Raw genomic sequence first — 26640 nt, 5'->3', positions numbered from 1 at the left:
TTTTTTTTTTTTTTTTGCAGCGCTCGAGTGCGTTTGAGGACACCGTCACACAATAGGGGGAGCTACTGATCCGGTCGAGAACCGGAGCCTCCATGTTTGACATTCGCCACATGAAGTGAATCGCGGTTCGTCTAGCGCGCGTTGCGCTTTTTCGTGATCCGCACGACGTGTGACATTCGCGTGTGATCGACAGATCAGACCGCATACGTATCCAAGAATTTCGTGCGACGGAGGTCTCCCCGTGTCCAGTTAGCACATCATGGACGATTTAGGTGAGTAAACGCTTCGTAATCAGCTATGAAAAGCGCTCAGCTAACCTCCAAAAACGTTTGACGCTTGTCAAGCACGGGGACGCCGCGGTATCGACATATCACGACATTATATATACAAATTATCAATACTGACAAGTATTGGCGGGACCCAACAAATTTCGACACTTGAAGACATGCTTTTGTTTGAACTTGTCAAATGCGCGCAGAAATGCGAATACTCGTCGAGATATCGATACCGTTACGTTGTTCATCGAAGATACGGACACTTTGAGATTCGTTAACATCTGCTGTATGTAAATATTTTCATATTTATGGTCGTATTCATACCAGCACATTTTTTTCTTGAAAATATTGACAATCTGAGATAGGTATTTATTCTCTGCCAAGCGTAGAAATGATGAAATTTTGTTGGATTACACTGAGATATCGCTAAGCGTTCAAAAATATCGTTGCTTTGAAATTTTTGCTTCTATATATATGCATTTTTGTACATCGATTTTTGAATTTTTATTGTAAATTCATTAGGATATATTTAGTTATATCTTATTCAGAAAGAAATGTTACGAGATAAAATTCCTATTGATAATGAGGCTATCGAGCTACTCTTAATAAATGATTATTAAATTCATAAATTAATTACTTCTTAAATTAATTTAATATTGAGATTTCTATACCATAGCAGATACTGTGTACCTTGTGTAATTAATTTTATCTGCATTTCTCTCGCGAAAATTTATATAATTTCAGGACTCAGTTTAAAGTTTTATGTAAACTTGTGACGATATCTCTTTATCGAATTTTCGGTAAAAAAAGATATTAATTCTAAATTCGTCATCTATAATTGAAGGAATTTGTGTTTGGATTAGTTCTCGGATGTTTATGGCAAAAGATCTATGTATAAAAAAAAAAAAAGTGAATTATTTTTTTTTTATCTTCTTGAATTTAATGTCTTTAGTTAATCTCTTAATAAACATATTTGTGTGATAAAAAGAATATTATTCAATAATGACAATTAATAATTTTACAATGACCGATTTAATTTTATATTGTTTTTACTTAGGATTTTTTTTTATTTTTTTATTTTAACCTATATTTATACGATATTTTATTCATTGTGCAAAGTAATAAAAAATTTATTACTTTTCACCATCGCATTAAATGCAGATGATATCATGTATATATAGAGTGTCTTAGATTTTAACGACCAAACTGTGTCAACATTGTGTTTTATGAGTAGAAATAAGAAAAAGATATGTAAACATGCCCATATAGAAATACTTTATATACAATTATATAATAGAACCGTAAAATAGAATAAATTTATAATACATTTCTATCTAATTTGTATATTTTTTCGTTCAGCTGTTAATTTACTACTTAAAGCCACTGAGAGTGTGCGTATGTGAGCAGCATTACTTATATATCATAATGCGCAGGGGACAGAGGGTTTTACATTTTAAAATGACAATTTGCACTCTTGTCGATAAAAAATTAACATCTTCGGGAAAATTGCATTTTCTTTTACTCTACAAATTTCACATTGATTTCGTGCTTAATCTCGACAAATCGATATTAATTCTTTTTTCATTTCTTATTATAGCCATATTTATTTTTCTATTTCTATCATAAACTTCTATTATAATCTCTTTCTTTTGCATCTTTAGATATAAAGATCGAGAAATATAATTATCGATATTCCTATTATGATTTTTTAACGCGGCATTTGTAGACTTAATATTCATACGATACTTTCTTCTTATTTTTACTCCCATTGACACAGTTAAAAAAATCCGAAAGTACTCTTACATGTGCGTATCGTGCAAGAAAAAATAGTTATTTTGAATTACATTATGTATAGCACTTTTCCTTTTATATACACCATGACATTCGTTCATTAATCGTCGACGCAATGTCAATTTGAAAGCTCTTTTATATCTCGCTAGCTAACGAGCGATGTCTGACACTGTCGGACGTTACAAATCCGCGGATAAAACATGCTGAATATTCGCGGCGTGAATGGGGAGGAAAAGCCGTTAGAGAGGGGCACAAGCGTAATTTATTATCTCGGACTCTTATATGGCGAGAAGGTCTCGTTGCGTCAGTGTTATACCAACTGCACATTAGTTTGTCATGCGCTTGTTATAAGGTACCGCCTGCTCGATGCATTCGTGACGTGACAAGGGACGTTTCGTTACTCGTAGATTGGAAACGCGAGACGTCAGTGCGAAAAAGATAAAATCTCGAAAATAAATCCAGAGGAAATATGTGTAGCATATAAAATTACGTTAGAGAATTATATAAATATAATATATAAATTGAAAAAGAAAATCTCTAATTCGAGTAATTCCAAGCAAACGTATTGACATAACACTTTGACATTTTTTTTTTTTTTTTTTTTTCCGGTAGATAAAGTATGAATAAAATATCTTTAGCACAGATATTGTTTTGCATTTCTAATCGACGCGTCTGTTCGCGACCGTGGTTTTATATTAATTGGTGATTAACACAAACGCCGGTGAATGGCAGATATATATTTTGTCGCGTTGAGGCGTTATAATTGGTGAATCCTAAACGTCATTGTCGATATATTAAGCTCTAATTAATGTTCACCGAGCGAACGTTAGAATCTACCTTCCGTAATCTTATTGTTATATATCAAACTCTTGTATGATTTGTTCATTCAATCTTTCGATATATACGGATTTTAAGAAAATAAGTGCATTTTCCTTAATTAGAGATGATAGAACTCGTGTGAGATACTTGTGTAACTTGTGTAGGAAATGCATGTTGTGTAATTTGTAGAACTTCGTTAATCTTCAGCCGTTGGTGGATCCTCGTGTTGATGACACGGTAACCTTGATAACGATAGCGATGTTAACGTACAATGGATCGATAAATATGTGATATATATTATTATTGCGTCAAGACTCGCTCAAAACAAACGTTCAAATTAAAAAAAAAAAAAAAATAGTATCAACATATTAATATTCATTAATATATAATATTAATCATTTCATATTATTTTGTAATGAATATGTTTATAAATAATTTTATGAATAATGTTTATCGCTATAATCTTTGATATATTTTCCGCAATGTTTCCTCTCTTTCTTTCTTTCTTTTCTCTTATAACGTTATCTTGTTTCTCTTCCTCCTCATGCGTCTCTCTGATTCTTCTTCGACTCTCTTTGTTGCCGACCCTCTTTCTTGTTCTATCTCTCCTTTCTCTATTTTCCCCATTGTGACATTTTCTCACTCTTTCTCACTATATATTTATCTACCTCCTCTTTTCACAATGTCTCTTTCTCTCTTTTTACCGGCTTCTCCGTTTTTGTCTATACTTCTATCTCTCCTCTTGCAATTCTCTTTCTCCATCTAATTTATCTGTCTCTCTTTCTTCTTCTCCCTCTCTACGCCGTGACGCCTCCCCTTTCTATGAAAGCGGAGACAGCGGCCAGGACGAAAGAGACCGAAAGAGAGCCCCTTGTGACACCGAGCGCGGGTGAGCGCCGGAAATACACCCGCGTACGCCGGTTCGATTTACTCTTATTCGCCGGCTCTGTCGCCAAAGACGTCGCCGTGTGCGCGCGTTCGTGCAGTCGCGATCAAGTTTTCCATCTTTTCACCGTCGATCGCTTCGTTACTCGGAAATTCGCATTTTCCGAGAAAAGAAATATCGTGCCGATGTCGCCTGTTAAGGGGACAATCCGTTACGGAGATACGTCGTTGTGCCGTTAAATTCTATAGTTGCGAAGTAATAATATTTTACACAGTACGAATTATATGAAAAATATATTTTCTCTCACAACATTTATCGTAAAGCTTAAATGTAACGACATTAAGATATTCATTATTATAAAAATTATAAATTATACATTTGTTTACGCATAAAAATATTTGAATAATTACACAGAATACTTCTTTGTAAAATATAACGTATATAATAATTATTGCAAACGATTAGTTGTCGGAAAAAAATTTTCCACATTCGTATTTTCAATAATAATTTCGAGTAAATTATATTATTTTCCGATATATATTATTTTTTGATTTATTAATTTAGAGAGAAGAGAACTTTGCGGGATGTTCTAAATGAAATTTACACGGTGTTAAAATTAGTAATCTAAAATAGTCCGCGGTCTACTTGTACCTTACTAACACGATAAAGGGTCAACCTCTTTCGTTGAACCGTCGAGTAAATCATTTCGCTCAGCACAGTACTTCGAGATGCTTCACCTCTTCTTCCTTGTGCTCTTACTTCTAGATATTTTAGAGTTCATTACCCCGTAGTCATAAAGATTAATAGGAAAATAGGCTTTTATTCTCGCGAGATATTAATTGATCACCAGCTCTGTAATTGATTACTAACAATCGTTAGCGCGCGATGAAGAATACAATTCAAATTCCTTTATATAAATCTATTTTTACATATTTCACAGAAATTTTTACATTTTTTAGTTTAGTCCGAATCCACGTTAATCCGTCAAATTAGCATCAATTCTTCGTCACACGCAACGTCGAGTACCGACATAATTACTTTGCCGAAGGTAGAGGGGGGAAGGGACTTATGTCATCGTTTACTCGACGAGCGCCACGTGAGTGAACACGTGCACGCGTACCCAATTCGTTCTCGCGGACGTACACAGCCGAAGAACGTGCGTCTGTGTGTGTATATGTGAGTGGGGTAATGAAAAATGGCGATGGATCGGACGATGTATGGCAAGGTAGAGCCGGGCGATATTTATCAGCCCTTCAGGATCACCATGAAGAAGGGCTCGCCTCCTGGATGTAAGTCCGACATTTTTTACTCACGCGTGTTGCAAGAATAATAATGAATAATGTGAATTCACTTTTTTATTTTTCTTGAGGAAAAAATTGAGAGTTTAAAAAATTAACAAATTGTACACGTGTGTTATTTCTGATTAATTCATGATTCTTTTTTTTTGTTTTATTAATTATATATCAAACATTTCTTTATTATGGTAATATTAATCGTAGATTAATTGATAAAAAAAATCTGTTAAGCGTTGACAAAAATTTTTAATATTATTTTACAATATTTTTTTTTTATTTATTACAATATGAGATAACCATCTATTACAAACAAAAAGAGAAAAGGCTAGATAGTTTGAGAGGAAAGAAAAGAGAAGAAAAAAAGATCGAAAAATGATATTTATTATTTGCGATGAATCTTAATTTTATTCAGCAAATTTAATCTGCGTAAGAGGCTTTATTTTTTTATACTTAATTATTGTTATTATACGGCAATACAATTTTTATCTCAAGAAATTTAGAAAATTTTGTGACTGTGAAGAGATTTAAAAACACCATTATAATTAAATTGACTTTGATAACTGATAGTGAGATACGCAGATTTAATACATATAGTATAAATTGAGTTTCTCTCCTTTTACATATATTACAAGAACGTGTCAATTATCTAGATGTACGAATGAAGATATGCAGATCTGATTACTTTACAACCGATTACTTCTCTCTCTCTCTCTCTCTCTCTCTCTCTCTGATTAATTTCTGATTACCGGTTACACGATTAGCTCTCGTGATATATTCATGATTATTACATATACGACAATGCATACCTTGACGATCGATGATCGGTCGGTTATATGAATTCAAGGTGAGCATAGATGCGTAGGTATCTCCTGTCTTTCTCATCGTTTCACGAGAAGAGAACCGCGCACCTCCATATGAGGTCAGTCTTACCTGTGTTTCCATACTTGCTACACTCGCGACGCAAATATGTAGGAGGGCGTGATAATGCATCGGCCGCAATTTAGATACCAGTCGATCGATTGACCGTGTAACCGGACGAAAAAATTGTTGGACGCTAAAGAGGGTCGCGAAAGAGCCGTATCGTAGGTATCCGCGACTTTTTCGCGATTACCGCGATATTTTACGAAAGTAATATAGAATTATCGAAAAAGTGAATTACATCTCTCTTACTGTTAGTTGAAATATAAGATATTGTTGTCTCATTCGTGGCGATACTTTGCCAAGTTTATTCCGCGCGTGAATTGCGTTTCAATTCGAAGCGTGATTTATCAATCGGATGAGAAATATCCGTTGACGTTACTTGCTCGATCTAATCTTCCAACGTAATCTCGCGAAGAGCGCTTTGCCAAATCGGCGGGCTAGGAGATCGCGGGTAAAACGAGAGGGAGAGAATCAGAAGGGGTAGGGTAATTTCACGTAATACAGAGATTTCGTAAACCCACGGTAGGTTACAACAGCACGTGGTGCCAGTCCCGTCTAGTCCCGCCAGACATCCACAGCTGATCGATCATCTCCGCGAATCGTCTCGTCGCGCACGTGCTTATGTCATTTCGCGTGTCCAGTAGTGTTACGTAGTTACGGATCTCGTCGACGTGTCGTTGATAACGAGGCTACCGAAATTGCGTTTATCAACTTCTGTTCATCCTCGGTCTCGCGCAACCTTTCCACCGTAACAATGTTCGTCCACTTAAAATGCACTTATTCTTAATTAAGGGAATAATGGCATATTATTATTATTTTGTTATTTATAGTCTTATTTATTGAACAGCTCTCGTAAAATTAATTTTGAGATCTTGAGAAAATTGAGATATTTCTTAGATCTAGATATGTGTTGTCTTAAATTGTTTAAAGATTAAGATCGTCTCATCAAAGAAATATCTATCTTGTTGAGAGGAATTGAAGAACGAAACGTATGCCGAGGTTCGCGATGTTACACGTTCTTCGAAAATGAAACGCAGCCGCTTTTAGAGCAGGATTAAAGGTATCGAGTCGGTCCGGAACGAAGTCGCGCTAGTTCTGCTCTAATTTGTGACTTATTTTTATCCCACGGTACTAGCAAAATTTAGAACGCAACACATCGCGTGGCGGATTTAGTTGGCGTGTGATTTACGAAGAATCCGGACGGAGGCGGCGATTATTGTCATCGATAACGAGCAGCGGATACTTTTGATCGTAATAAGGATCTTTCTCGCTTGTTTATATTGTCAAGCGTTTGGTTCCGCTTCTCTCTCGTTGCCAAAATTTCTCTTTGTTAAAAAAATAATATTTAAAAAAATCCAATTGAAACTGATAAACGTGTATACAGTTTTATATGTCGTGCAGTTTAAAAACTGTAGGCGCTTTTCGCGATTCTGTCTGCATAATTTAGAGATTTACAAGATTGCCAGAAATTATTACTGCAAACAATACCTGATAATTTTTTTAGTAGCATATAATTTGACGAAGATCAATTAAAACAACATATCAAATCAAAAGATTTGAGAACGTTCAGATTACAATCTTTATAATTTTTTCGTACATAGATTAAGCTTGATGTTTATGAATTTATTTTCGTAGTAATATGACTTGTTGGCCATTCTGTACATTGAAATATCCCATTAACCTTACCTTATTCGTCGTTGTTTCTCGCGTAGAGAAATTTCCGTGTGAGATTCTTGAAACCGCGCTTAAAAATGACAGACGTGATGAGGCCTGTCTCGCCGATTTCACCGATTCATTTGGCGACGATTCAACGTCATGCACGGTGGGAGCAATACGTTAGTAAGTATTGTTCAAGAATTTTCTCATTAATCCTAATTTTGACAATGTTTGCAATTAATGCCTTTGCAAAAAATATATTTATTAATTCGTTTTAATAATTGTTCATTACTCATATAAATTATATCTATGTTTTCGATTTACATCATCATTTTCTATCGAATATGAAAACAGAAATTATTTTATGTGAAAATTATAATATATGTATTAAAATTATTATCTATTTAAACAAACACATGTTTTTCGAAAGCAAAGCTTTAGAAAAAAAAAAAAAAAAAATCAATTTTGGGGATTACTCGTGAGAATTCGATGATGTCTCTTATAATATTCATCGATATAATTCTTCTTCGTCTTACGCTCGTCCTAGTTTAGAGTTAACGCAACGCGAGATTAGACGAATTTTCGTGAGTAATTCAGATCGGTAGGAATTTATATTGCGGCAATAACGAGAAACGATCGTGATAGAATGATCAACGTCATAACTTTATCCACTTTGCGGTTTACGCAAGACACGCGCGTTTTACGCGCGATACGTCGGATTCGCGTTATGAATCAGCCGTGCGAAATAGACCTCGATAAGCTCAGCCAGGCCTCGTGCCAATGTTGAAGTATCATTCAGACGATTACTCAATCCGCTATCGCGGCGTATGCCGAACAAAAAGAGATCGCATTAGAGGCGCTCACGCGCTTGCAACACGCGTATGATGAATCTAAACATGCCGATGGATATTATTTTTTTTAAATAATAACGTAAATCATTTGACAACCTTATGAATTTCGAGTGAAATGCGAATGCGCGCGCGATATCGAGATTTTCTAGAATTACGCTACTACTAGTACATGGGTTTGTTCGTGCGAAATTATTCAAACTATTTATCGACATTCTTAATTGTAAAATATTCAAGATATGTTCATAATCGCACGAAATTGATAATTTATTAAAGAATATATTTTCCCTTGTCAAATCTCTTTTTTTGATATTAAGAGCTGGATATTTTACTTTAGAATTTGCGAGAAATGTACTTCATCATTCAGCCTTCTCCTGCCATCTAGAATGTGTTTAGGATCAACTGAATATACTATACAGGATTGTTCGCTATCCCAGATTATTAAAGTACTTGAAGAACTTTAAATGATTAGTTTATTTAGCCACTCAATATATATGAAAGATTCCTTGTCTTTTGTATTTTTTCGAAATTGTAGCGAAAGTAGATTTTTTTTTTTTTTTTTTTTTTTTAATTACAATTTATGGAGAAATTATAATGAAGCCGACTTTAAATTAATTCGAAAAATAAAGATTTATAAATTCCAAGGCGAAATAATTAAAAGAATACGCTGTATATCGATTTAAACATTGAATGGTCTTTTAATGATTCTTCAATTAATTTGAATTTTTTTAATGCATTAAAATTGAATTAAAATTGAATTAAAATTAAAATTTTAAAATTGCAATCAGAATCATATTAAATAATATTCTATCGAAGAAATTCATATGAAATCAATTCAAGAATATAATTTTTCGTTATCCGTTTAGCGAAGTTTAATTCGTGAGAAAAGCTTCTTTCTTTCCAATCACTTATAACTCATTAATATTATCGAAGCCTCGAGATTTGAGAATTGATTTTAGATCACTCTGTAAATTTCCTCTTTTCTAGAGTCCATAGCTGAAAGCTTTCCTCGAAGCTACTCTTATGTTGGGCTTCCTCGTAATGAGTCGTCGTGAAACCGGTCACCTAGGCTCGCGTTCGTTTCTTCTGAATACCGCAGCTTCCAACGTACGAGAATGCCCCACTATCGTCTTGCGCCTTATATGCCTGCCTTACGTTATTCTTTCTCCTCTCCATGAGGAGAAGGCCGTTTCGCTCCTTCCTCCAGCTCGCGGTATCGCTTTCCCGCGAACTTCAATGACAATCAGTGCCTTGCTGTCGACGCTGATGCGTTGTCGCTCCAATTCGCTTCGTTGAACACGTGTCGTTAGCTGGAGCGCCGAGTAAAATCAGAGTAAAGTGATTCGATAGTTGAAAAAAGGCTAGAGAAAAGTGCAAATTGTTGGAGATGAAAATGCAAAAGAAATTATACGCGAACGATATGATATAAAAGTTCATTTCCGATTCGATATGATTAGGACTTATTGTTAGCAGCAGCGTTTGATTTCCTCTGTTTTGCATTCCCCGATACGTATAAGACGAAGAGATAATAATGACGATAATAATTCTAGAAATACATGGTGTACGCATAATTGGCGCGACAGGCTGGATATGGCGATAAATTTGCAGAGAGATTGAAATTCTTGATAAACTTTGTCAGTTTGCTTCGTCTTTCTCATACTTTGCTTCGGTAAACTAAATTACGCGTTTGACAGAATTCATCATCCTTGAGGAAAAGAATCGTCTAAGAATTTTTTAAATTCTTTTCTTACAGTTTTGTAGCTTTTTATAGTCGATTTTGTTCGAGGCGAAGTTACTTGGAAAAAAAATATAAATCGCTCCGGGAGGATCGAGAATACTCTAGCGTTGGCGGATTTGTTCTCTCGGTTAGGTGGACGAACTTTCTCCGTATTTTTGCTGACCGAAACTCGGCCTGACTGAAACTCGCGCTCGCCGCTCTCGCGGGGTTCAACGTTCCTGAAATAGTGGGTGTGTCGCGTGTGCCTTTTCAACTCTCTCGCGATGGAGATGACGCGAAGTGCATACGTATCCGAGGACGAGAACCTGTACCAGGTGTACAATCGTGAGAAAGCGACCAGTAATCTCGTTACTCTCGGTAAATGCACATTTCTTCGATTATATAGACATTAGCCGATTAAACGACGAAACGACAAATAAATTAATTAGAGATGTTATATAGATATTTCTGAGCCACAAATTCCTTTTGAAGAGATTTTCCTTTCCAATCCTTAGAATTTTTCTACGAACGGGGAAGGGAAATATATTCGGAAAAGCTTTCAATCGCGTATCAAGTGCGTATGAAAAATCAGCTATAATTTAGAAAAGAAATGTGAATCTGTGACGAAAAATTTCCTAATTCTTCTCGATCTATGTCGTAACTGACTTGTCGTGTAAACATGACAAGTAAACATAAAAAAAAAAAATACATATTTTAATCTTCAGGATGGCTGTAGTTTTCAGTAAATATTTGTTTCCCTCTTCTATTCGTACCTTTTCTATTTTTTTCCTTTTATACATTTTCCTCTATATTTATTATCATATTGTACATAAATTATAAATAAAATATATAAATTTTTATATACGCACGTACACATACACAAATATATTTATTATTAATGTAGTGTTTTAAGATTGTTATCTCCTGGATTTGTTGTTCGCTTTTCTACACACGTGAAGTATATTTATATTCGTAAGAGTTTTTTAATGTCGCGCGTTTTTGTGTCATCAGTAGATGGAGGGAAACCTTCGGCATTTCGGATTAAATAAATTAAATGTGCCGTGACAATCAAGCCGCCTGTCAAGGACGCGGCAGCGACGCACCGGGTATGACGTCATCGTGAAATAATGTCGCGTGACATTTTTTTTTTTTTACATACGCGCGCCAGGTCGAAATTATTTAAATGAGTCCTCGATTGGACGAATAACGGCGTATCACCTTTATCATATTCCCTTTTTGCGAAACTTGCAATTATCTTAGTAGATTCTGCATGATGCTTTCGCGTTACTTTATATTACACATACAATGTATTAAAATAAATTATGAAATATCTCATCGTTGATTTTTTCATAGTTTGCTCAATATTTAATTAATATTTTTATTCCAGTAAAAAAAAAAAAATGGAGATAAATATTAAAATATCATAAAAAGCTATCAATAATTATGCCGTAAGAAATTTTTTTTGCATTATATTTTCCCGTTGAAAACATTTCTCGATAACTGCATAACAGATAATTTAGATCATGAAGTTAAGTGCCTCGATCTATATGATTGAAGGATTTAATAACGCAAATAGGAAATAAGAAATAATCGTTTCCACGCATATTTATCTCTTGTATAGGATAACAATCAGTTGCAGCGCATGTTTCCGTCTGTTTATTTCCGAACGTTATACCGAGTACGCCCGAAATAGTGGAGATTCTGAATGGGATAAATTTAGGGATGAGATAGTGTGTAAAATATTAAGTAAGTCACGTGTTTTAAGCGAACTTTTCTCGAGATCGAGGATCGATCCCTCCCGCGAAAATCGATTCGGGTCTCTTGCCTTTTTAATGGATTTATAAATTGGACCTAAATCTGCTTTCAGATGCGCTGCTGGCGGACTTGCAGAACACCGTGTCGTCGGAAGGGAATCATGTCGTTGGTAACGCGACACCCGGTTACGGATCGTTGAATGGTGCTCGCACCCACGCGACCACCGTCTACAGATCCTATGACAATCGAACCTCGCCACTGCCACCGCAATCGGTATGTCGAGATCTCTTGTTTATTTTAATTAGAATAATAATAGATCTATAATGGGAGAGGCTGTGCGCCTTTTTATTCTGTATTTGGCAAATTTAAAATTGTCAGCCAAAAGATATATATGTCGCGATTGTCGCTGCAATTTCTCTTAGTATCGTCGATATAGAAATCTTTTAATCTTAATTAAAGATTAACGATTTCTTTTTTAATCTTATTTAGCGAAAAGACATTTGAATTTTCTATAATTTGATCATATCTTTTATAATGATGATTAAATTATTATTTCGTGTCTCAATTTAATTAGATTTACAAGAATATTCGATGAGATTTGTAGGATCCTGTTAAACGCCGCAATCAAGTAAGATTCGCAAAATATGTAGCTACGAGAAAAATCGCGACAATTTATCGACGAAGCCGAAGAATTCGTCGAGCTTGCTGAAGAGACGTTACTAAAGTCGTGGACGTACTTTACTAGATGGAGCCAAGTGCCTCGATGACAAGTAGCTCGATGACAATCGAGCTTAATTTTGAAATTGTAGCGCTAAATTTTATTTGGAGTTTTACAAAATATAAACTATACGAAACACTCGAATTTATATATATTAATATAATATAATTATAATACATTATATATTATATAAAATAAGGAAAATTCACGAATATGATTCTGGTAAGATTATTGTTATAAAAACAAGATGACTTATTATTATATGGACAATCTTACTGATAAATAATTCCATTTTTATTGAAAAATATTAAAGTATGAAACATATTACATTCTTTTTCGGTAATATATATAATGATATATATATATATATATATATAGAGAGAGAGAGAGAGAGTTTTACAAAATATATTTTATTGTGTAGCGGTCTCTCCTTTCGTTATACAAAATTAACTTTTTGGCACTAACGTCGTTTCCAGTCTATAAAACGTCCTGAAATAGAGCAATTCGTCGTCATGGTCGCGAAAGCGTGATATAGGGGAAATCCGCAAATAAACCTCTTCGTCGACGGCATAATAACTGTCGATACAAGACGGCATAATAACTGTCTTGGCGAGATACAACGTGGTGGTCCCCTTTCGATATTTTTCGGTCGCATGCGGCTTGTTTTCATTTTCAATGCCACGAACGTCATTAATATGAACGTTCATAATCAAGCGGACGTCCTTTTTAGATTTGAAAATTATTGAAATTTTTAATCCTAAAGGATATGTATATTTCTAAAAAGATACGTAGATCTTTCGTTATACGGATTATCGCATGCACGTTTTTAAAAGAAATGTTTTTATTACTGAAATATAGAAGAAATATATATATATATATATTTTTTTTTTTTTAAATTAAACACATATTTTTATAACTTTTTATTGTAAATTTATATGGCAGAAATTTATTGCATTAATTTAGATTATTTTGGGAGCGCATTAATATATCATGACTTTGGAATAATAATTAAATCGAGAGACGCGCGAACGTTCCGAAATACTTTCGAAACGTAAGTTAACCGATCGCTCTTGAATTTATTTACACGCAGAAGTTATAACCGTGAAAATAGAATGTTACAGAATAGAACGAATATGTAATCGCCTGCTTTCGTTGTAAAAATTAAGCCTCGCGACGATTTGTAGCTTTTGTACGACAAACTCGATATTTCACGCTTAACTATCGGTTGTTTTTTTTTTGGGGAGGGGGGAAACTTTCCAGTGTCATAAAACACGATCGGAAATAATTATGACGCAACAGTGATGCTAAAATTAGAATCAATATCGTGTCTAAAATTGACGCTCGAGAGAAGCATCACTACAGGCGTAACATCGAACGTTTGTGGCAGACGGAATATTCGCGGAAAGAGAGTCTCGAATTACTCTCGTATTAGTTATTTTTTTCTCTAAATAAAGAAACGAAGATGTGTTTGAAGATACAAGAGCTACAACTATACAAAGAGCGGGAACCTCTTTATAACGATATAAATAAAGAAAATTGATCACACAGTGAGCGAATAACTCAGAGAAATTAGTTCTTAATTAATTAATTAATTAAAAACAATATACAAAATAAGAAATTCTAAATTTTTTTATCTCATACGCATTAATCTTTATATAATCTTTTAATTCTTTTCCAACTTAGAATTACGTGTATTTCCCGTCGTGTCTAAAAACTAGAATCGCTCATAGGATTTAATAATCGAATATTTTCGAAGTCGTTTATATATATATATATATAAAAAAAAAACTTGTACAGGGTTACGAATAAAAAGGTGAAATTCGTTTATAACGAGTAATGAGAATATTTTCCACGCATAAAAGAGAAACGTACAGGAAAAAAAATATTGCGTTTCCGCGCGTGTTCCGAGTTTTCCGCGACAGGGAACACCTGTTACGTTCCCTGCCGATCCGATCGATCCTCGGCTCGACCTAGGACAGCTCGGTCTCTATTATTCATGCTCATCGATTCGACTTACGCTCTGGCTGCAAAATATGCGGTCGAGCCAACTGCATCATTCGCTATCGCGCCAATCGTATCAAATCGCATTTTTTTTTTCCCCCGCAGAGAAAAGCGCCTTCGTTCACCTTCGCGATTATCGTCGCGACGTCGAGTTGCAACGCTATGTGCATTTATATATTTAAAAATCCATACAGATATATCTTTTTAATAGCTATATTCTTGTAGATATCTAAATATATCGATCGTTGCGAACGTTACGCATCCACCTGAAGTAATAGAATTCACAAATACAGAGGCGAATCGATTTCAATGTATTCTGCATCGAAAACGATAGGAACATTCGTATACAACGTTATGTTTTAATCTTTTTTAAAAGTCTTTTATTTTCAATTAAGAAAAAAAAAAATTAAAGTTACTATCTTATTATTTTCTGTCGGGAAACACGTGGATCGTGAAAAATTAAATTTTTCTTATAATAAATGAGAGAATATACGAAGATATTAAAATATGTTTGTATTTATAAATGTCTGTATGTTTCGAAGAAATTAATACGAAAAAATTAAATTAACTAAATAGAGACTAAAATGATTATTAAAATGATATATTTGATGAATCGACATATTTATTACTCTTTATATTTACTTTGAGTAGTATCGTTTACATGGAACAATAGAAGAGAATGCCCTATGCCAGGTGAACGAACTTCTTAAGTGTAACGTAAGTAAAGTCCAGGTGATCATATAATACGAATAACGGATGTATAGCATTTGTTTCGATTTGTTTGCATTCAGATAATGATCTAAATTATTTAGATTGTAAAAATGATTCTCAAAGGATTAAATTATATTTATATAAACATAATTAAAATTAGTAAAAAAAAAATGAAGACTATCTTTATCAAGAAGTTAATTATTATTTTTATTTATATAACATGTATTTAACTATACTACATATTTTTAGAATATGTTTAATTATTAATATATTTATATATACATATTTATTATTATGTGAATATATTCTTTTTCCAATACTCTTATCATAGTATGTAAAACTCAATTTTTGAGAGAAGTGCTAATTTTGAGACTTATTAACAGTAGGGAGAGAAAAAATAACGGGGTTAAATCGATTATTTCACGTTGCCCCGCTCCTGTTATTCTTCTCAGAACGTGCTGTCATGGCATCGATCTGTCATCGCGTTTCTGTCAGCTGCAGTCATCTTCGGAAGCGGATCGGCATCGTGCGACGCGATTCAATTTCACGGGCTAGTCCGAGATCTATTTTCTTAACATCAACTATAGGAATGGAGTTAACGAGCTTGTTTCGTGCATATGTGACAAAAATATCTTATATCTTTATTCAAATCAAATGTATAAAATTTGTTTCAAAAACTCTGTTTTAACTATCCTTTTAAATAATAGCACAAAAATTATTTAACTGTTTGAAGCAATTGATAATAAAAATGTCTTAGTTAAATTAATGGAAAATATTGTAAATCTTTCAATTATTAATTCTTTATCATAGATAATTTGTAATTAAATAGAAATATTTTAATTTTAGCGACAACTCGTATCGCTTGAAAATAATTCTGAATTTCGTTGTTTCGACAATGTTTCTCGTAAGTTTGTCTAAAATGGCTGTTACAACGACGTTAAATAACGTCTTTGGTTACAAAACACACGTCGACAAGGCCGATAATGTTTCTTACCGGATTGTCGCCAAGAAGTGTCAATTCTCCGTCGAAGTTCGCGGATGTTAAAAGCTTTCCCTTTGATGTGCGAATTTAGCTCGTGTAAACGATTGTGCGTGTATGCGTGATTCCAGACGTTTGCACTGCAGATGCAAATATGTAGTCCGTTGCATTAATCCGACCGAATGCCGTAACAACGCGAACACGTGAGCGTGACGGATTGAGCTGTACACGTGTCAGACGCGTGACATGTCCTGGATACGCAAAGTGTCCCACAAATATCTTACTATATCCCTAGAAAGATTTCATGAGCAATTTGTATCGAACATTTTAACGAAAATAATGAATACTTATTATTTTTTTAATTTAAGGATTTCTCTCTCTCGCGATATACGTAAAAATAATAATTAATTGTTTAATATTTTAACACTTTATAAACTGAGTTAAATTATAATCTTTATTTTATACATGTATACATACACATATAAAAGAGAGAAGAAATTATATGTAAATCACAAACATTGAAAAAGTAAATTTGTTTATAACTCATGAAAATAAACTTTTTTTTTTAATCCTTAGGGAGAGATCTGGACATTCGAATAAAATGACAGAAATTCGAATATTTTGTATTATTCTGAAATATATTTTTTGATAATATAATTATTGTACGTAATTAAATAAAAATACTTATATAGGAATAAAAATAAAGCTTAATAACATTTTTTTTGCACATAAAATTTAATTCTTTTACATATACATATTCAAAAATTATTATACAACTTTCCAAAATCCCTTTGGATATTCCTTATATAACGTTGCATTTATTATCAGTTTTGTCCATTCATATCATAATAAAATTGCTAAACAAAAATTATCCCGTGTCTGAAATTCTAGCTTTTACAATGTTATTAAATTATAAAAGAATCGAGATTTCTTATATGTGTCGAATTAGCCTTAAATTATCTTAATGCTCCTATAATTAAAAGATATTTAATATTGCAGAAACTGGAAAATTGTACAAAGTACAAAATCGAAGCATATGATAGCTTTCCATTAAATTTTTATTTTATTTAAAAATAAATTGACTATATATCCGTATCCGTTGAAGAATCTTTCACCGATAATCATAAGTCATTCAAATGTGACAATAGCAAATAACGCAAAGATCGCGCGAAAGATCCTGCGGACGCTTCTTCGTGTTAATAGTGATGTCGTCGCCGGAATTTCCCGCGCCGATAGGTCTTGCTGATATGTTTCTGCTGGCTCTTCGCAGATATTTTTAGGCTGACAACTCAGCGTGTAACCTAGTTTCCATCCAGCAGAATGCGCGCCGTAATACTACTTTATTGCAAAAAAAAAAAAAAAAAATTGCACGTGGTAATCTAATAAATATGGCCGCCTTTGTGTTTCGTTTTCAGAAATTCGATTATTAGCTATTTGTTTATTATTTATTTGACGATTATATTTGTGTGAAAAATTATTATTTTGGATCTATCAATAATTATGACAAATATGTTGAAAAATATAATTATATACTTATAAAGTTGCACTAAATGCGAGAAGACTAACTATCACTTGTGACTTGTTTTTATATGGGATTATTAAAAACAGATCATGCTACCATCTTCGTATGGATTTTGCAAATTCTCTTCAAAGAGTCGTAAGATCTCCAATTTATGAATAGGCATGGTTGCGAGTGACATTTGGCCATCGATTAGCATGACGTCAAGTATTAAATTTAATTTTGGTAAACAAGTCAGAACGACCTCGTGTGTGTGGTTGATTTCGTAATTGAAATATCTGTGGTTTAGTTATTAAAACATGGTATCTCTTTAACATTGTAATTTCAACGTAGATAAATGTTATAATTAGTAAACATTATGCATATATATATGTACACAAACACACATACACACACATTTTTATTTTATTTAATTGCATGTGACTTTATATTTTTATATAATATATATATAAATTTTATAAATTAGCTCTATTGTTTTCTTAAATAGTATAATTATTATAAATATATCAAAAATTGTCTAACAATAAATGCGATAAATAATTCAATTATCAATGTTCATCAAATTTGTTGACTTGCAGAGACGAAAACGATATTTATTATATAATTTTATTATTTATTGATCTAAACAGGAGAGCGATTGCGATCTTTTTTAAAATATTTTTTTCGTTACTAAAAACGATTTAAAATTGACTCCGTCTAAACTGAAAAGGCCACATCGACCTCCTTGTCCTGAACGACAAGATTCCATATTCATAATGATTCTAGTGACATCATGTTTCTAAATAATAATGCACTTTACGCAAACTTGGCAGGCCATCGCTTTTTGTCGATTAACAAGCCAAGAGCACCTGGCGAAACATAGAAAATCGCGCAGCGCTGCCGTTCAAGCCATCTTGATACAATCCATTCATCCGAGGAAACTCTCATCAAGTGCTATTAATTTTTCTAACCGCTTTCGACGTTTTACTGTCGCACTTACGTCGTATTACTTTATGATCAGATCAAATATTAAAGGAACATCTGTTATTAAGCTTGATACGAACAAATAGTGAAATTGAAATAGCTAAATTCATCAAATATTAAAATTGAAATAAATTTTACGCGTCATGAAAAATAAATAAGAATATTGAATAGATAAGATAGAAGGAGGAAATTTCTTAGCGAATGGAAATTATTAATGATTGCATTAAAATTTATTTGAAGCAATAAAAAATTAATAGAGAAACCGACATCTCTTTGAGACGATGGAGTATATATCTGTTTCATGAAGAAGCCTTTGAAGCTGTTAACATTCGTTGCCACTTTGCCCGCATGTTATAGCCGACTTACCAGAATCGCGAGGCGATAGAGGAAACCATCGGTAAAACCGGAAGTGCGTCTTACACCCAGACGGGCACCGGGAACAAGATGCCCTCCCTCAATAACAATCTTTCCGAGTTGGACACTCTTCTGCAAGACTTGAGCAATGCGCGCTATAATGCCCACTTTCAGGAAAGAGGTTGGCTCTTTATCTAAATTCTTAACCCTTTCCGAACAATCAATTTGGTCGATGAATCTCTTTTCAATCACGCAAAAGTTTTGCAAATCTGAAACAGTGAAAAGGTGAAGGTCTTTTAAGTCTCAATGATGCAAAAATAATCTTATTCTTTATTTTACTTCAATTCGATACAATTTTGATAAATTTTTAATTTATTAATCTGTCTGATAAAATATCGTATGCAATAGATAAAATATTCGTCGGACAGAAATTGACGATAATATTTGTAATAAGAGAGTACAATCCATCTATAAGAAGGGGGTACAAAAAATATATTTTAAGATTATATTTCCTTCAAACAGAATTAATTTAAAGTATCACCGAACCATTTTCGGGAAGGGTCAAAGATGATCTCGGCAGGAGTGATTTTTATGAAACAAATGGCTTGATGATTATAGACAGCCGCGTGTCCACAACAGGGGTGAACGGGGGCGCGACCAGCCCCATGCTCCGTTCCCCGAGTAGTATGTCGGCCTCTCGACCCACAGTCGACTCGTTGCTCGAAGAGCTAAGCACCGCAGTGCCTAATGGGTGAGCTTTCTGTTTGTGTGCGCAAATTAATCCTAGAACAATGTAAACTACATATTAAGCGGCTTGCTTTTAAACGAATTGCATGAATCGTTACGGGATTGAAATTATATGTATAGCGATTCCGATGAAGTTCAGGATAAAAAAAAATCGCCAACTCTTATGCCGGAGATTATAATGGCGCATTTCAATACTCGGAATAACTCGCGTTCGGTGTAAAACGGAAACTGTTGTCCCTCGAGCAGAGAGTATCCCGCCGCTGGAAAGGTGAGGGTCACCATACAGGAGACGTCCACGGAGATACAGCCGGTTTATGATGGCTATCCCTCCAGTCAGCATGACTCGATGAGTCGAACCGAGGTTCAGAGGAGTTATTCTAATGGTCATACCGCGAGTAACGCTACCAAGGAGCTGGATGATCTAATGGCTTCGCTTTCCGAATTCAAGGTACATAACTTAACCATGTGTAATGCCATACATAACGCGAATGATCCTTTCGGAGCGGTTGATAAAGGCTGCACATCTCATTTTGCAAATTAATAGATTATTGAAATATTGTAAAAAAATGATAGAAAATTTTATATTATAATGTTTGGAAAAAAAAATGTTCCAAAAGATTAAATAACTCTTTCGATATTTTTTACGTTATCATAAACGCGAGATTGTCAAAGAAACTAACTTCCAGGAGTTTGTTGTTGAAGAAAAGTTGAGCAAAATTTTTTATGCTTTTCTTACCGTTTAATCTCATACCGAAAGGATTAGCGCATATCTCATCTTTTGTTGCTTCTCGTCTGTATTGTGTATATAACCGGATAACTGAAAGTAACATCCAAATAATTTGTACATTTTAGAAGATTTATCTATTGTGTGTTCGAATAAACCTAAATAAATTAAACTTAAATTAAAGAAGATTAAAATTCAATTTTATCGGAAATATATAATAGGAATTAATAAAATCTTATCTAATTTTTGATAGGACGGTGCTTAGATGACTTTTTTTTTTTTTTTAAGTGTATATATAAGAGACGATTTAGAAATAATTTTTTCGATTGTCTCGCCAAAAGTTCTGTGGCATAAATCGTCCATTCCGAAACATCCCTTATACGGATTTACATATAGTTATCAACGAAACAGATACAAACTTATCCCTGACTCTGTCGCCACTTTGATTTACCACGGAATCGGAAAATACCGAGGCGTTAAATCCACTCCTGCCCATTCTTGGCTCCCCATGTTACGAAAATAACCAACCTCGCGCCCTTCCTCCTGTCCACTCCTTTTTCTCCGCGTCACCAATTTTCCGCGGTCACGGGAGAAGGGAGAATCGCGAAGACGAAGTCACCAAAGAAGTGGGGCGTCGACGTGGGGCGCGACGACGTTATCCGCTGAAATATCCGGAGCTTTCGGCCAGTCTGCAAGCTCGCCCGTGGCGATCGACATCTTCTTACTTCTTATCTACCATCATCTCCGTGGGTCTTCGTTCCATTTCATTCAACATCTCGCGAACTCGTGCCTCCGCACGACATCCTATCCGACTCGACACTTTTCTTTCACCTTGTCCGTCGAATCTCCGTTCGCGATTCAACCTTGAATCATCTTTTCGCACCTTGACATATCTCTGTCCTACGTACACAAACATACAGATACACGTGATACAGAATTACACGGGAAACTGTCATTATCGAGGATTCAGTACTGTCATACGAGTGTAATCCGAGAAATTAATCTTGAAAACTGATAAAATTTTTCTCCGCGATGTCTGTTATCCTTTGACGATCTAGGATAATAGACATCACCTTTTCAACTTTTTATTACTTTATTTTATTATCTACAAAATTGCACATGGAAATCAGTCTCGGTTTTTCTAATGGAGGATTAACATCTGGATTTACGCACTCGATCCTACAATTCGCCTGTCATTGCAGATCAACAGCACTCATCAGCACCAGACAGTAACCGACTCCCCATACGCGAAGCCCAACAAGGCCACCAAGAGCTCGCAGAGCCCACTGCCCATCGGCGAGGGCACGCAGACCCGTGTCCACATCACCGAGACCCACACGACTCATCTCTATCAACCGGGGGAGAGCCAGCCCCTCAAGCAAAACCAGTTGGATTCTATGCTCGGTAATCTTCAGGCTGACATGAGTCGCCAAGGTGTTAATACTACTCAGAAGGGATGCTGCAGCGCCTGCGAGAAACCCATCGTGGGCCAGGTAGCCGTCAGCTACATCTTGAAAGCTGATCTCGACAATTGGATATTCTCTTATTCTCTCTGATTTAATAACATTGTTGCTACGCAGGTGATAACGGCTTTGGGCAAGACGTGGCATCCCGAACACTTTACGTGTACCCACTGCAACCAGGAATTAGGCACGCGAAACTTCTTCGAGAGGGAGGGCCATCCTTACTGCGAGACGGACTATCACAATTTATTCTCACCCCGTTGCGCTTACTGCAACGGGCCCATTCTCGATGTGAGGATTTTAAAATCATTGTAGGAGTTTTCTTGAGGGAAAAAGTATAAGTCATAATGGTGGATTCTACAGATGCAACCGAGATGAGAAACGTTGATAAAGAAAGAGTAATAAAGAGGACTCGATATAAATCCTCGTCCCTCTTCATATGTCCTCGAATTTAATTTTACATCTCTTGACGTTCATAGGACAATGAGACAATAAATTTGTCAAGTTTGAATTTGATCAACTCGTTCATGAACTCAGTATATCAATTTTTAACACTAAAATAACGGCAGAATATCTGATTAATTCATCAATTTGAAGCTTTGATTCAATGGAATTTCTTTTTCTAGATCATACCAATTATGATACAAGCAAAGAGAAAGGAGAAAATTAATTAATCATTGTTCAGTCCAAATACGAGCAAATTTACTCCAAAACGGTCGATAATCTTTATTTGACGATTTATACTTTTTTTCTCCAGCCCCCCAAATATTTCGTCAAGCATATTTGCAGTTGCAAAAAAAAATTTTTCTAGAAATGCGTGACCGCCCTGGAGAAGACCTGGCACACCGAGCATTTCTTCTGCGCTCAGTGCGGTAAGCAGTTCGGCGAAGAGGGCTTCCACGAGCGAGACGGTAAGCCTTACTGCCGCGAAGACTACTTCGACATGTTCGCTCCTAAATGCGGTGGCTGTAATCGCGCCATTATGGAAAATTACATATCTGCACTCAACAGCCAGTGGCACCCGGATTGTTTCGTCTGCAGGGTAGGTATCGCATTCGCACGATTTGTCAATCTTATATCACAAAGTTTTATTTTCAGCACAAGTTTTACGAGAGTTCGTTGGTGTTTTCCTTTCCCCTTCATGCGTAGCCTAGAAAACGCGAAAAATTGCAGAGAAAAAAATCGCGAAAGACACTAAACTCTGACAATTACAGGATTGCAAGAAGCCGGTCTCTGGAAAGTCCTTCTATGCAATGGAAGGACAACCGGTGTGTCCCAAGTGCGTCGGAGTAGATGATGACGAGGAAGAAGAAGAGCAAGAGGCGTAAAAAAGACGCGTCGTCGTCGTTGTCGTCTTGTCGATTTCTCATGTCGAAGTCCCTGAATTTCTTTGTTACCCCATCATCCAGCCATTCTCCGCACGATTATATCGCCCCTTATATGCCCTCCGGCTCTATGAATGCGGAGCCGATACCCCGCTGATTTCTCGATAGGTGATTTAGCTGACGCTGAGCAAGACCGGGAACGAGGAACGCCGACTACAAATCATCGTTGTTTCGATTCCGCGTTGCAAACACGCACAGACAACATCGCATACCCTTTACACTTCGCACTGCACACTCTTACGGGGCATAGTCTCGGCGAGCAAGCTCGAAGTTCAAGATTGCTGCTTTCATTTTCGACGCGTCTTGACATTGCATCGCAGCTCTTGACAATGAAAAGAAATTCTGTCGAGCTGCGCAGAAATACTATTAGTACTATATGTGAGAAGTAAAGAAATAAATTTTCCTCACCCACTCATTCCCGCCCCTTTCCCTCAAAAAAAAAGAAAACAACCCCAAAACAAAAAGACACACACGAGAGTCGGCTGTCTCGCACACACGTATACACACAGCTACTCGGAGATGTTGCGTGATTCGCGTCTTGTGGCAACATATGCGAGGAAGAGCCAAGCTGAATGCTACAATGTCGCAGATGCATATTTACATTCCTTGAATCGTTATAGTAACAACAAATGAATCAGATCGACATTAAAAATTATTTTGTAAAAAGTGAAATGATTAATTTGATTTCTTTTAATTAAAATAACTTTTTAAAAAACCTTTTTTTAGAATTGATTGAATATAATTTAATATAAATACAAAATAATTGTGTATTTCATTTTTCAGTTGGTTTATTTGTTTATTAAATTAATTGGAGCAAGTTAGAAAAATATGAAATTAGAAATCCGATTCATTTGCTGGTACTATAAATTTTTTTATCATCTACAGATGAAGGCAAAGTGATGGCAGTTAACGAATATGATTTTGTTGATGTTTTTTTACCATTTTAAATTCAACACGAAACTTGTTCCGTCTAAGACTTGTGATCGATATTCAAGATAGTATATATATACATAGTGTACATATGCTACACTAGAGAGAGAGTACAAATAGAATGATTCTAAATTGCTGTCTATCTTTCTCTTGTATTTTGTGAAAATATACAAGTAATATATATATATATATATATATGTGTATGTATGTATATATATATGTATGTACCATATATATGTAAATTATTATTATTGATAGAAAACTAATTATTGATTTTATTTTTACCATATTTAGATATTATGGTGTGATTATGTATTTTCAGAAATCAGAAAGATGATAATTACGAATCATTTTGTATATGCATAATAAATATAATTAATAACAAGTGGACATATATATACATGATGATTGCAAAATTTTATATCGGTATATTATTTTTTTACCTTTAATCGATTTAGTAAAAGAGGGAATAATTGAAACAATAATTATATTAAACATTAAAATTCAACTAATTTAAACTTCCGAAGCAGAGAGAAGTAGTAAAGGGGGGGGGGAGGGGAGAATCCTATTACTTGATATCTTAAGATAAAGATTTCGTATTTAAGAAAATGATAATTATTAAAATCGAGAACTGCTGAACAATAAACGACATTGATTAAATTCTTTGTGGAAACTTTAGTAACTCGTTAAAAATGCTGGTATTGATATATATATATATCTCACACAAAAGACACACGCAATATCTTCGTATATGTAACTTTATATACATTTTCTTAATGTCACAGAATAAGATATAGATACATTCATGTTTGATATAAAATAACGGATTATATTTTTCCTTTTTTTCTAGGAAAGTCCTCAACATTTTACATCGTTAAAACCATGTATTTTTTGTACGCTAAAATGTTTCATACAATATTTTCAAATACATTTACTTTTTCGATTTGTAGGATTGTAGACAGAAATTCCAGGGGGGTTCATTTTTTGACCATGAAGGATTACCGTATTGTGAGACACACTACCACGCCAAGAGGGGATCATTGTGTGCGGGATGTCACAAGCCCATCACTGGTGAGTATAGAATTTTCTTCATGTTTAAAATCTTCGAATGACATATAATATTTTGATGTTTTTTTTTTTTGTATTTACAGGTCGTTGCATAACGGCAATGTTCCGTAAATTCCATCCCGAACACTTTGTATGCGCGTTTTGCTTGAAGCAATTAAACAAGGGCACATTCAAAGAGCAAAACGACAAGCCTTACTGCCATGGTTGCTTCGAGAAACTCTTCGGATAAATGATTTGTCTCTCTTCCTCTTCGGAATATATATTTTGTAACATAATAACGAAACGAGAGGCAATTTCGCTCTCGATGCCGTTTTACTACTCTCTCGACGAAATATGTATACGGTATATATACTTACTTGCTTTGATCGTCTATATAAAAGCGTTAGAGACGAGACTTACATTATCTGAAAAATAGCTTTCTAGAATTTCCATTTTTTATAAATATTGACATTTGGGTGAATGTAATCGAAAGAATATTGTGAATAGAATTTTAATTATTGAAGATTATCATAAAAATACATCAGAAGATATATGTATAATCTGTCTCGTCACGTTTGCCATTTTTAATAAAACTGACGAGTTTAGATTTTAATTTTCTTTTTAGGGAAAAAGAAATTAAAATTGTTATATATCTGAAAAGAGGATGTAAGTGGATAAAATTCTATTATTTGTTTAATAAAGTATAAATTTTAACAGTAATTTATTTCGTAAGAATAAATTATCAAATTACTTGATGTTAAAACTTTCGAGGAAATTTCTTTCTCTTTCCATGATATGTTCATTATGGAAAATTTTTAATTGCCCAAGAATTGATAGATTTGACGAAACTTCTCTATAATTCTTACGGCATCTTATGAATTTTTATACGATTTTACATAACAAATTATTTCTTCAATTGCACAAGTTTGAGTCTATCATGTTGTTTAAGGATTAATGAAAAGGGTGCTATACGATTTATATCGTTACTAATAATTTGTATCGAGATAATATCTAATAGATGTATGTATACATTGTACTTGTTCAAGCAGGTATTTGTATGACAAGCAAACTTTCGCCACCAAATACTTCCCCCATGACGAAAGATCTTTCCGTGCACACGCTCGTTAGGTTTCGTA

The 26640-nt window shown here is 34.5% G+C and overlaps 1 protein-coding gene and 1 long non-coding RNA gene across 9 annotated transcripts; one reads left to right on the top strand and one right to left on the bottom strand.

The window, feature by feature from the left end:
• Window positions 1–99: 99 nt before the first annotated feature.
• Window positions 100–26074, top strand: Pax (paxillin). 8 transcript variants are annotated; one of them, XM_070310658.1, is made up of 11 exons: window positions 3017–3122; window positions 4731–5060; window positions 12076–12236; window positions 19212–19389; window positions 19827–19959; window positions 20202–20403; window positions 21882–22172; window positions 22260–22433; window positions 22954–23184; window positions 25408–25528; window positions 25609–26074. In XM_070310658.1, exons 2-11 carry the CDS (start codon window positions 4967–4969, stop codon window positions 25752–25754), a joined length of 1731 nt encoding a protein of 576 aa, XP_070166759.1. In that variant the 5' UTR covers window positions 3017–3122; window positions 4731–4966; the 3' UTR covers window positions 25755–26074. The 8 variants fall into 8 exon arrangements, with proteins under 8 accessions (XP_070166763.1, XP_070166759.1, XP_070166761.1 ...); XM_070310660.1 differs by lacking the exons at window positions 3017–3122; window positions 4731–5060 and adding exons at window positions 5950–6148; window positions 7700–7826; XM_070310661.1 differs by lacking the exons at window positions 3017–3122; window positions 4731–5060 and adding exons at window positions 6455–6743; window positions 7700–7826.
• Window positions 20692–22567, bottom strand: LOC138941224 (uncharacterized). The gene is made up of 3 exons (XR_011448139.1): window positions 21853–22567; window positions 21208–21579; window positions 20692–20772 (listed from the first exon to the last, which is right to left on the bottom strand). It is a non-coding gene; the product is annotated as an uncharacterized lncRNA (long non-coding RNA).
• Window positions 26075–26640: the final 566 nt, after the last annotated feature.

This window comes from Polyergus mexicanus, unplaced genomic scaffold (assembly GCF_030449975.1).
Source record: "Polyergus mexicanus isolate NDT 795.1 unplaced genomic scaffold, iyPolMexi1.0 SCAF_18, whole genome shotgun sequence".
NCBI classification, from domain to species: domain Eukaryota; kingdom Metazoa; phylum Arthropoda; class Insecta; order Hymenoptera; family Formicidae; genus Polyergus; species Polyergus mexicanus.
This window is presented reverse-complemented; position numbering and strand designations above follow the sequence as displayed.